Source organism: Montipora foliosa, chromosome 7 (genome assembly GCF_036669935.1).
Source record: "Montipora foliosa isolate CH-2021 chromosome 7, ASM3666993v2, whole genome shotgun sequence".
NCBI classification, from domain to species: Eukaryota; Metazoa; Cnidaria; class Anthozoa; order Scleractinia; family Acroporidae; genus Montipora; species Montipora foliosa.
Genome location: NC_090875.1, coordinates 23,523,270 through 23,536,445, shown reverse-complemented (window position 1 = coordinate 23,536,445; position 13,176 = coordinate 23,523,270). Strand labels below are relative to the sequence as shown.

Sequence of the window (13,176 nt, the reverse complement as noted above, 5' to 3'; positions counted from 1 at the left end):
TATTTTCTAGCCCTTTGTCGCTAGTCGGTTAACCCCATTCACATCCTCTTTTGTCCCTGCGACGTGTCCCATGAAGTTCAACAGCTGAATTTCATGGGACACGTCGCGAGGACCAAATCACTGAAACAAGTACCCGTAACATTTTCATGTGTGTGCACATGTTGTGATTTTGTCCCTGCTACACGTCCCCGGGTGGGGAGGTGCGGCGCGGCCCCTCCTACCCTGACCCTGTTTAAGACAAATATCGCTGATTTTCCTACTCTGTTTAAGACAGAATTCCGTTAAGACATTTAACCCAGTTTAAGACAAAAATTGATAAATCGATACCCTGATTGAGACAAAAAATGATAAATTCGATACCCTGTTCAAGACAAATCCCGAAAAACATACCCTGGCTGGCCCCACGTCCCCATAAAGCCCTTATAAGGGAGTACCCCCCCCCCGGGGATTTTCGTCACGTTTGACGATGGCTAAGGCAGCGAAAACGTCGCTTGGCTTCGAGCTATCGCAAGTATTTCGCGATTATTCTATCCTGTTCACTATTTACAATATGGGCGAAGTATCCTACTACTCAATCCTGTAGTAGCACGAACGGTTTTAAAGTAAAGATAGATACTGAATGATTTACTGTTGCGTAGTGCCGTTGTCGTCAAAACCTTAAATAGGACATTTTCAACCAACCTCTAGATACACAAATGTACGAATTCTGGGGGACGAACAAAAGAAGCTGATGACAGATCTTTTGCGACGACGTCACGTGACAAACCTATACGGTATCATGGCTATTTCACGTCGTTTTTTTTTTTGCACAGTACGGCAAAGAAATGAACCAAAATGCGTGCCGCTCGAGCAACACTATTATCTTTTCAATTTAAAGCAATCAGTAATATCATAATTAAGTAAAGTACAATCGTCCGGGTGAGTGTAGTCCCGAGAAGGACTGTTCGAGATGACATTGACTGACGTTTCGACAACCTGAGCGGAAGTCATCTTCAGAGTCCAGATGACTTCCGCTCAGGTTGTCGAAACGTCAGTCAATGTCATCTCAAATAGTCCTTCCCGCAGGACTACACTCACCCGGACGATCGTACTTTACTTAATTATGATATGACTCCTGGGTTCAAACCATTTACATTCCTGGTAATATGTTTGTTTTCCGGTGACGTCGCTGTCGTAGACGTCGTGGTTTCTGAAACTCCCCATTTTCGTAGCTTCATCTGCGTTGACGTGACACGTTGGGACCAAAAAAGCAGGATAATAGAATAACTAGTAGGATTATGTATACTTTGCTGTGCGCTTAACACCAGTGCCCCTTAGATGATGTCATCCTCAGTCAGTAACAGATTTTTCTCTGTCGGTTGTGGTGTCAGTCAAAGTTTATCAGGCATGGTAATTCTGTTTTCTGCTCTGTTACCGCAAAACTCCAGTCACGTTGCATAGCACTCCACCTATAAAAAATGGCTAAAATGTTTGTAAAATCTACCTTTGTTGACCAAAAACACTAACTTCATTAAAGCGGATAGACCCAGCAAGCGAAAAAGAAAACATGACATACAGTCCGGATTGTCACCAGAAAGGTGAGAGGAAGATAGGCGTAAGTGTCACTTTTTTCTCATTTTCGTGATTTGTTGTTGATCTTATAGCAAATTTAAAACAAGAACGAAAGACTTACATGAATCTCTTCCCAACTCGTTTTAAGTTAAGCTCGACGTGTAAGCCTCTAAAACGGCCTCGAACGCTAAATCAGAGATCCATTTTGACATAGTTAAACATGACCGAAGTGGCTTAACCGTTGTTTTGGAATTCTTTTGCAGTAAGAGTTTAATTTGAGAACAACATTGAGTCAAGAGCATTACCAAACGCACACTAATCGCAGGTTCCAAATGCTCTCCGGAAACTCCGATGTTCTTACCAAACAAAGAGTGAAGGGAAAGGCTTTTCTTTTCGTTCTCACGAATCTGTTCAACATTTTTTTTTCAATCTCTGTTGTTTTTTGCTCTCGAGGGGTTGAAAATCTTTTTCTCTTGGGAAACATTTATGAATAGAAATATAAACAGGCAAACTTAAGAGTGTGCGTTCTATACGATCCAAGGATTCCTTTTATGAGCCATGACGTCAAAAGGAATGCTTTAAGTAGCATGCTTGAGAAGTTGACTAAGCAACATAATTCTGTCTGATCCTTTCGTGGACCTACTTGTAATTTTACCCAGATCAGGAGTTTCAAAGCTTTTGGTTACACACCCAGCCATGCCATATTTCGCACCTTAAAATCTCCTACATGTTGTTATTAGGAGAAAGCTGTCCCTCACCAAGCATTCCAAGTGATCCAACAGCCCCACCCCCCAATGAACTGTGCTTTGTTGGCTCGCAGAGCTGGGGGAAGCGAGGGTGTTTTCCTACGTCACAGCACAATTTTTTTTCTTCACAGTACATGCTGAAACGTTGCACAATAAAAATATACAGAGGCAGGAGCTCATCAGAGCTTTAACAATGGAATGGTCACCGAAAGAGAAATTGTTAAGACAGTGTTCCCTGAAGCCAACTCGGTCGCAAAGATAACGCTTTCCGCTTTTTGTGGGAAGAAAATCTACATGCAGTCTTTTTGTTTCTCCTCTTTTTTGGCGTTTTCTTGTGCGGACCATGTTTGCTTTTCACCCACATGATTTGTATTTGCCCTTCCATCGCACGCAAGGAATCCTGGTTCCGGTGTGATGCCACAGCCGCCTCCCAAACACAGAACCTGCGGCCATGTTGTTCCACCAAAATTAAATGCAAACAGTTTACTTTTGTTTCTGTTTAAAGAAAACATGGCTTACGATCAAATGAGTGAAATAAAAAAATGTCACGTGAGGGAGATAGCCTTCAAGCAAGCTCCAGGCGCCCGTTTCTCGAAAGTCCCGAAACCTTTTCGGGACCGAAAAGCCATTTGTGAAACTGCCAACCGCTCGTTTTGGAAAGCCGATCTTTTAACATGTCTTCAAGGTAAGAAAAAGAAAAATGACTGTGAAGTTTGACGACTTAAATCCTCTCCGTTCTTGAGATACAAAGGGAAATGTAACACCCAAAAATGACCCTTAAGTTTCGGAACTTTCGAGAAACGGGTGCCAGGGCTCAATTATTTGGGACATTGTGCTCTACGTAATTTCAGTTCGCTGTTGCTCTGTGAAGGCTTCCCCGCTGCAAAGATACTCGCGTAGTACTGAGTCTGCTCGATGGTTTCAAGGAAGGTGGTGCATATGTAAGCGCGCTTACAACAGTGATGATTCAGCACATCGCATTGTCTCTCTTGTGATGATTACTGAGAATTGTCGTGATACCATCTTGTGTTGCAAGATGCGCAACATTCAACTATTGCAGTGTTAGGTGACATTTGACAATCCCGGTTGGACTTAAATACAGTGATACTTTTACGTGTTAAAGGCAATTCATGTTTCGTGCATCTCAACAGCAACTCCGAGAAAAGGATTTCTAGATCAGTCAGAATTGCGGTGTCTGCGGTATTAGGTAGCACCACAATAAGTGACAATAATTTATTTTGAAGAGAGGTCAAAGAGAGAATGCATTGAGATTATTAATAAGACTCCATTTCAATGAGACAGATGTATTTGTCACGTCTTCCCTTCTCGGAACCCCTCCGAACCTATATGAGCTATTGCTAAAGATGCTTACCTAAACGGCACGGTGATTCGAGCAGCACTCAGGTTCGACAGAGTATCTTTGCCCTTCTCCCTCCAAAGAGAACAAGACGAGTCGAATAATAAGCAGCTACACCTACAGGGCTTACCGAATCGTTTTCAAAGTTCTCTTTATTTGTGCGCAACTCTCGGGAGAAAAGAAAACATTAAAATGATTTTTCACTTCAGGATTTCGCTCCCTACGCCAGTGGTTTTTGTATCCCGTAACACTGAAGAACATACTAGATCAGTCACTAGTCAAGCCAAGAGCCGACTGAATTGTCAGTTCTTGTTTTTCACACGAAAATTAGTTAAAATAACAAACAGATCCACGAAGAACAATGTGTTGTTTTTAATCCGTCCAATTTTGAAGGTGATTAGACGAAATGTAAACTTTCAGTTCGATTTTCCAAACTCTGGAGACGCTAAACGACCGTGTATGTTCTCCAAGTTGATTTGATTTGAGTGACAAAGAAGTTACAGAACGTTCTTTTCTCTCTGGAGTTGCCAAGGATTTACGGTAAGGTATGGTGAGGGCTAATGATATAAGTCGTAGTTTTTGGCTTGTCATATTTTCACCATCGAACCTAAATCGCGGCGCGTCTTAAGTGCTAATTGACTTTAGGTGAAACGTTTATTACAACTGAACATTTGAAAGTAGACCGAAAGATTCAGAATGCATACAATTAACCGGCTTAAAGAACAACCGAGTTTCTAAATATATAGAGCTGAATTGCATTTACATGAAAGATTTCGTTTGTAGACCAATGCTACGCAAGGAGTTTGACAAAAAGTGCACTTGTAAGGCAAATGCGTGTGTTCTCGAATTAGTCCCACGGCGATCCGTCTGGCGAATTGACAATGATATTAAATTCACATGTAAAGTATAAAGCTGTCCCGAACCGTTTAAACTTAAGATTTATAAAAGGCAGCCAATCATACACTCTCTAAGTTTATCTAGCCTTGGATTCCACTGAATTGCAATTTTAAGTGTAAAATTAATGGATTTTCGAACGAACCTGCACAAAACATCAACTAAATTACCGGACTTAATCTATATATGCACTTGCTTTTGGCTAAATATCTTAAGCAGTTTATCTTTTTGTACCAGGGCATGAGGGAAACACAATAAGACTTATTCCTATTGTAATTGAAGGTTGGCAAGTAGAGCGAGGGCGTTTTCCATTTACAAAGAACTTCCGGAAATTCCGGTTGGGATGTAAATGGAACACACGTTTTTGGTTCGTTCCACTGGAAAATTTCCGGTATAAACGGAACTTCTGAAAAGGTAGTCCTGTTTTCACGTTGTAAACTTTCCGATGGAAATATGTGTTCCATTTACAACTTTTGAAAGGTCTTACCACTTCCAGACTATTCACGGCCACATTTTTAAATTTTGGCGCGTAAAATCGCAATGACTGGGCGGCGAACGGACCTGAGTTAAATGGAACACGTTTTTCACCCGATGGAAATTTCCACCAAAATTTCCGGAAATTTTTTGTAAATGGAGAACGCCCCGAGTGTCGTAAAACCAAAACCATAGTAATTACTTTGGCCAATCAAAAAGGACAGAGACAATCCAGTAAACCAAACAAAACTCGAGGTACTTACACGTAGCCGACACAAAGCGCGGGAAAATGTGCGCGAGCCACGATTGGTTTTGGTTTCACTTCTGATTGGTTGAAAAAACGGTGCAAGAACTTTGAACCAATCACTGAGTGAAGTAATACAAAACCAAAGCAATTCGCCAAATACTTCCGAGTCCAGTCCACTGGGGGTAAACTGATCATTGTAAAGCGCCCTTGAGACGTCAGTGATAAGGGCGCTATATAAATGCACCACTTTACTTTACTTTACTTTTTACCAATTGCTTTATTTTGTATAGAAAGGGGGAAAGTTGGGTTGGTCTTCTTCTAGCAAACTATCAGTTGTGTCCGGCCCTGACTGTTTACTTAGTTCGACTGTCTCAACAGATACTTAACAGTTAACATCCATCATAGAACGAAAGGTCAATTAGTTCAGTTTCATTTCAGCGCTATTGAAATTTGTTACAAGTGGTGCAAACCATCTCAGTGACAAAACAGGCGTCAACAGTCTTACTAATCGTGATAAGGAATTGACGTCCGCAAACTGGTATGATAAATTAAGCTTAATTGCTCTCTTAATTGTTTAATTATCAATACTTCTCGATCCCGCGTATCTAAGGTAACAGAAGGAAACCCCGAACGTACCTAACTATTGTTAAACTGACTTGATTTCCATCGACAGTGTCTTAGTGCTAGAAGAATTGACGCTTCAATTAAGTTCATTACAGTGGAACGTCAATACTGACAACGTACTCTCAGAATCCAAGTTTTTGTTATTGTATTGTCAGTAATCGGCATATTGCGGATGCTCCAACTTTTTTAATTTGACAGTTGAAAGTGTGCCAGTTACTCAAAAATGAAGACGGCTCTCTGTTCTCTTTAGACAGTGTCCCCGATCTTACATAGTGGCTGAACCATTTGAAACAAAAGTAAAATAAGTGGTTAGGCCTTAATTAGAAAATCAGTACTCTGGGGCAAATGATCCGGGGCTAAAAGATTTGGGGCTAATAAACTAGAGCTAATTGTCCATGGGGCGAATTGTGTGCACTCACTTAAATCGATGCAAGCCGGTAGATCAAATAGGAGATTGAGTTTCGTTGGCGAGCGACGAGTAATCAGATTAGAATCCGGAAAATGCAATTCACGGAAGGAAAGAATTTGCTAATTATCTTGGTGATCACTAATGACGAAATTAGTCAATTTGGCCGTTTTGAGCATGACAACAGCTCATCAAACGGTCGCCTTTAAATTTCCGTACCTTGTCTGAGTCCGGTATATCCAACTGAGGAGTGGCAAGTATAAATCTCGAAGGCTCTCAGTTGAGATCCAGCTAATGAGCGCGTTCCAATCTTAACGGAGGTTTAGCCTCAATTCCAAAGTGTTTTACCGTCTCAGTTTTTGTCCTGAAAATGCGAAGTAAAATCTTTGTTAATAATGCCATGTTCAAATAAATTAAAAGAGAGAGAGAGAGAAAAAGATCGGTTAACAGTTCGAGTAACCCTCAGAAAAAAAATGAGATTTATCTTCGTGGCTATGGTAGTGACTTGCTGTCACACTATTTTGATCGCTTTTTCGACTTTGTACAATGTTCCAGACTTTTCTAGGCCACTTTCCTTGGCAGAAATTTACTGATACCCCTGGCACGGAGATAAACTTTAACCCAGTTGAAGTGTAGCGCGGAGATGATAGCGTCACGCGCCAAATGCGAGCCAAATTTTTCATGGGAGCTCAGTGCCTAAAATTTCAACATGCTTTCAAAATGAAGAGATTGCGAAATTGATAGCTTACAGTTGCGAACCGCATAGAACCGCGCATCAGTTAATTGTCTTTTTGATTTGCCAGTGACTATTATTAGATAAACTATTCCTTTATAATTGTGAGGAACGCCCAGTGCCAACGAAAGCTTCCTATAGAGTCGGTACAGCAATAGTAAATGTCGCATAGTAGCGATTGACTGACGCAAGTTGACAATCAGTGAATTAAGCACGACATTTAGCCCAGAAATCCTTAAAAATACAGCGTTTTCTTGGGGCCAATCGGTGGCCCGTCTATAATTTTTTTAGCACGTCATCAGGACACCAATGACTAATGCGCGAAAATTAGATACGGGGATCGCGCAGAAGTATTGGTGTCTTTAATTTAGATTTTGTTTTTGGTTTTGGGTCCACGTCTTATTGTGCATTTTCCTTTATATCATGAATTTTTTCGGTTTTTTACCGTTCGCCCGTATGTTCGTCCCGCGGGAAAAGTACTGTACGAGGTTTTCGTTGTATTACCTAAAGCTATAATAAATTTTTAAAAAGAAAGCGTGGAATTTTCCTTTGTTGATATCCCCAAAGATGCGTAAGGCCACGCTTCGCCTGTTGTTGCACCCATAAGCGATTACACCGATGTTATCGTGTTCTTCATTCCCAACTGCACTGCTGCATTTCCTTGGCGGCAGAAAGGCACGAGATTTCTTCGAATTTGCGAAAGCTTAACTCTTATCACAAGAACGGGAACAGACTTTAGTAAGATGGTGCTGTTTTGTAAGTACAAAAGTTAAGAAGGCTTATGAAGTTAAGATGTAGTCTTTGTTACCATTCACCGGGCAGTTTACAAAAATGAGAAAGAAAAAGAAGAATCTCATGTACATGATGAAGAATATCACGCGACAAAACATCACGCGATAATCAATCATGACATAAAAAGAACCTTGATAAGATGTAACCTAATCTCTTGCACTTGTACTCAACATCCACTAAACGGGTCAGGAAACTCTATTGTTTAGTTGTCATTAAAAAGGTTGTTGATGGTTTTTTCTTTTTAATGCAATTTAGGCACAGACGAATCGTCATCACTTGACTAAAGGAATGAAGGCAGACTTGCTATTGAACATCGCTGCGTGGTTACTTCTAACCATAACGCAAGGTAAGTCGGCTTTTATCCCTGCAACTATTATAATAAGGCGCGCTTTGGCATTGCTAACAATTCTCGCCACGTCTCGTCTCTAGCGCTGTGACTTGTTCGTAACTGTTGAGAAAACTGTGTCTGTTTTCCACGAGGACATCTCTTCGAAACTTACTCAAGTTCGCCACAACACGTTATCCAAGAACCTCGTGATAAAGAAAATCAACTTTTTATTTCGTGTATGATATACTTCACGTGTCTCTTTCAAGGGTTGAAGCATCTGATTTCGTGGATTTGTGCCCGCGGTGAAAACCAAAGAACAACGTCTTCTCTTTTCTGCTGTTTCTTTGCCTGTTGTAAGATGGCTATCGTGGTTTGAAATATTCAAAGACACTTGTCAGAGAAGATTCGTATCCGGTTTTTTATTGCTTTGCAACATGGTTTAGTATGTAATTTTGTGATTCTGCCGCTTAACTCTTACACTTAAAACTGATTTTACAAACTTTGTTCATAGCCGGTTCTTTTTACACAGGACTACAATATACAAGTAGGACCAAGTAGCAAAGATTGTAGCAGATCAAAGTCGACTCAGGAAATTATGCTTTGTAATTAACACGGCGCCTAAAGCGCTCTTAAATTAAACCGGTGAATTATTTTGTCACTTAACCACTTATCAATTGAGTGGTTTTTCTTTTCAATATTTGCCAAAGGACGAATGATTCATCGCTCAACTCACACAATGGTTTGAAACTTCAGTCGTCATTTAATTTAGTTCCCACTTTTTTCGTTTTTCTTGCTCAGACTTCTTTTCTTAACATTGGATGTTTTCGTGACTTAAACCCTTTTATCTCGTGCAAGTTATCACTTATCTCCTGCAAGTAATCTGGTGCCACATGCGTTCATTCGAATCAAAAAACGTGAAAAATTTGATTTTAAAATGTTTCCTTGCCATGTTCGCAATTCATACCGGGAACTATATCATTTGTTTGTCCTTTAAGGTTAAGCGAGCAGGAAGCCACCTCTTAAAAATGCGTTTTAAGTCCTTCCGTGCTAAAGATCCGACATTTTCAAAATGAAAATTTCTTAATGCCGACACTCCCCAGTCTGAAGGAATGAATTTTGAGGGCAAAAATTTGTCGTTTTTGGAATAATTGTCTATGCATTTCATCTTGGGCGTTTCTTAAGCTGCAGAATCTTCAGGCCTGCATTTTTTTGTGTTCTATCTCCAGGCGATGCTCTCCTCGCGTGTTTTGAGTGCCATAAATCTTTCTGTGTCTTCAAAAGTAAACTTCCTTTTACTTCCTTTTGGTATTGTCTTAGAATAAAAGGATCGCGATTGCACAAAACACTCTTTGGAGCTTTAGAGAAACGTTTCTCCGTTTGAATGAAGACGATGTCTACCATCATTATTTGAACAGTGAATGACTTATATTTCAACTGATAGTTTCGAAATTGGAAACAAGACCTGCATATTTATGTCCGAATTCGTGAGACACGGTGAGATCTTCTCTAAGTACATCTCCCCTAAAGTGGCAAAGACAAATTGTTTCCGCACCTGTCAATTTCAAGTTAAGCGAAAAAAACCGATTTGTTTTCCGGCCAAATCGAACATCCTGCAAACGTTCGAGAGCTACAGTAGCTCAGTCTTTCAGTTGTTGAGAGAAGACTCGCATTTGGTGTGTGGACATGAACAAAAACTAAACCTAACTGCCTACAAGGGTCGTTAAATTTTTGAATACCCCCTTTAAATATCATCTAAGTGCTGAGATATTTGTGGATTTTTGTTTACACTCTCCTGAGTACTGATACGTTGAGTTAAATAGCTGTATAAAAACTAGATGAAGTCGCTCTTCTGCAGTCTTGTATAACTCTCTGTAATTAGTTTCACTGAGATTCCGCTGTCACTGTGTTTTCATCAGAAAAGTATGTTTGAACATGGCCGACATTCTATTGTTTAGGAACACCAACAGGGCCGCCGTGACGTCACGTGAAAATTCAACTCGTAGTGGAAAGGGCTTGGTAATGAGATTTCAAAGGGGATTGAACGTCTCAATGCACTCGCATTCAGTTGGTAGCCTGCGTAGCAGGCGGTTTGGTAAGTCTGTGGAGAGATCGTTTGAATGCTATAAAAACCTCGACCAAGTCAAAATAGCAAGCGAAGGGGTTGATGCTGAGGAGAAGGAGCGAGAAACTGCCTGCAATCTATCCCATGCTACGCAGGCTAGTGTATTGCAAGTGTTAGTCGTTGACCGCGAGTTACCTGAAGGGGTAAATTTTATTGGGTTGCCTTGCTGTAGGGAAAAAGACCACAAACAGCTATGCAAAGGGTGCAGTGGTTCGAAAGGTTGAAGTGGCGAATGATAGTTTTGAGGTCTTTTGATGCATACCATTCTTTTCAATATGACGGAGATGTTCGCGGAAGCGGTTGGCCAGTTTTCTTCCTGTTTCGCTTATGTAGATCATAGTGAACAGGTTATGCAATAGTTGATGTTTGTGGAGATGCAAGTGAAATGGTCGGTGATTTTTGATAATCGACGCACACTATTAAATGAACCAGCTGTCACTAAGCCCCGCGGGATAACTCGCGGGATCGAGTGTCAATTGACTTTTGCTTTTACCTCTGAATGGTTGAGAAATTGGCGCGAGATTTTCAAGCCAATAGCCACTTATCCAGAACGGAAGAAATCGCGAAATTATTTTCGAATTGACAGCAATAACATTTTGTTGACGCTCCTTTTCCGTCCTCACAGGCCAATCCATAAGATGTTTTTCGTGCCACGATTCTGAAAATAACCCAAGTTGCAGAAGGCGTATGATGGAATTAGACTGTTCCTTGCACGCTGAGTTCGGAGACACATATGACTCGTGTTTCTCAATGACAGCATACAACGGCAAGAGTAGGAAACAGATCAAAGATTGCGCCATTAGATCGGGATGCAAAGAACTAGAAGATATCCTATGCGAAGACTTCAAGAAGAAAAAAAATTATACTTGTAGAGTCGATTGCTGTGAAGATGATTTATGCAACGAGTATGGTACTGTTGAGCAAGTTTACAGCGCTGGAAATATTATGACATATCATATACAAATTATACTTCTAAGTTTTGCCGTATTTCTTAGGATTATCTACCTCTTCTAGCTTCGTAACCAAGGATGAACAAAAGTGACGAGGTTACTAACTTAAAGGTTAGCTCTGTAATGCGTAGTAGTCTCGTATAGTAACAGGTATTGTCAGGAGGCCATCACCGGTAGCCTCCATCCTGACTATATCCTTGAGTCAACCTTTGCCCTTTTTTTTTTTTTTTTAGAATATCTTGTGAGAGGAACGCGATTACTGGTGCGTGACTGCTTGTGACGTAATACAATAACTTTGTTCTGATTGGACGGCATAATACATTCGTGGGAATTCGAACGTCTAAAAATAGAAAGATACGGGCAAAGGTTGTCTCCAAGGGTTTATATGGGAGATGGAGGCCCCGGGTAATGGGCTCCTGGTATTGTCTTGTAAAAATAATGGTGTAAATGATCCTGAAACTAAAAATCGTTGTAAGTTCGAAAACTATTTAGTAGGTTAATTAAACAAATTATGTGCTGATGGGGGCTAACTGGCTGAAGACGGTGAAGTGATAATTACATTGTAGATTTCTTGTGAATTGCCAGTTTTAGCAATTGCGTGTCTTCAAATGAAAACCATAGTATTTACTTTTGACAGCCACAGTCAGCACAATAAGCCAATCAGCATTCAAAGCAGGTACATATACCTTGCCAAAAGCGCGGGAAAACGTGCGCGGTGCTTGTTTTTACTTCTAATTGATTGGAAAATTGTTGCAAGATGTTTAAGCCAATCACGATTAACTTCTTTCAAAACTTAGCCAGTCAGAGGTAAACGCAAGACCCTGCAAGTGGTTTTTGTTCGCGTTTTCCCGCGTTTAGAGCAGCGTGCATTTATTTGTTCGCCATTACGATTCGATTGATCTTATGGTACGCGTCAGTTGTGATTGACCGAAGAAATTGTTTTGGTAATTTTAAAGTCGTTCAGTTAAAAACTGATGTAATCTTAAGCTTCTGATGCAGCCTCTTTGCCTGCTAGGGTTTCGATGAGAAGCTAATATTTAAAGCACAAAAATTCATGGCGTGAAGAAAAAGAATTACCTCTGAGAAGTGATCAATCAGATAAAGGGAGTTTTTTCAAAACTGATTTATACCAGTAACACGGGTTACGTTTTGAATATTGTTACATATGTGATAATAAGGCATCAAGAAAATATTATAACAAGAGAAAGAATCATTTTTATTTAGATTACACGAATAGGTTTTGTACAGAAAGATGAAAGAACAAACATAATATGTCTGGACAATAATTTGAAAAATAAAACTGAATATTGGAAAAATCGTCTGACACTTTTTGCTATGCCGAAAAAAAAAAAGCTTCAAATTGCAGTTTCCGTAGGATTTTATACTAAAAAAGTCCTTCTGGAAAGAAAGACCATAACAATGACGGCAACCAGGTTTTCTGAACCCGCGAGATGAGCACCCCCAGCAAACCATTGTTTGAACGAAAACCGCTGGTCAGCAACCTGGTTCTGGTCATTGCTGTGTAAGGTCTTCCTTCTGTAAATGGAAGACTAAAGAGAACATGGCTCAGTTGACACAAAGGCTGATTTCGCGATTGTATGTTTGACATCGTCATAGCTGTACTGTTGGAGGGGACAATAGTGTCTTATCTTAGAGCTATTGTTATTTCTTGCGTTAATGTTAATAGGGAAAACTTTTAAAAAGATGGCGAATAATCTAGAATTTGTCAAGCAATAGTTGCCTATATCATGTTTACAAAGGGGTTGAATGAATGTAGGCTGCAAAAGTCACTTTATCAGTATTTGTCGCAAAACGCTTCGACTGGTCTTACGTAAAAACTTATTTCGTCGGTGGATTTTTTCTTCCGCGCAAGTACACTCGCAAGTAAGTGATTCACTCATGGAATGTTCTAATTGATCGATCGTTCTGATTGATCGAATCTTCTAATTGGT

At 40.2% G+C, this 13,176-nt stretch overlaps 1 protein-coding gene and 1 long non-coding RNA gene across 2 annotated transcripts in view; one reads left to right on the top strand and one right to left on the bottom strand.

The window, feature by feature from the left end:
• LOC138011437 (uncharacterized) overlaps window positions 1-12,554 on the top strand; it is a 20,504-nt gene extending 7,950 nt beyond the window's left edge. Inside the window, exons 2-3 of the mRNA XM_068858427.1 lie at window positions 8,080-8,170; window positions 10,900-12,554. Coding sequence (XP_068714528.1) covers window positions 8,080-8,170; window positions 10,900-11,288 — 480 coding nt within the window. The 3' untranslated portion in view covers window positions 11,289-12,554. The remainder of the gene's footprint in view (window positions 1-8,079; window positions 8,171-10,899) is intronic.
• Window positions 1,116-7,787, bottom strand: LOC138011438 (uncharacterized). Its single transcript, XR_011124717.1, has 3 exons — window positions 7,049-7,787; window positions 6,519-6,663; window positions 1,116-1,448 (listed from the first exon to the last, which is right to left on the bottom strand). It is a non-coding gene; the product is annotated as an uncharacterized lncRNA (long non-coding RNA).
• Window positions 12,555-13,176: the final 622 nt, after the last annotated feature.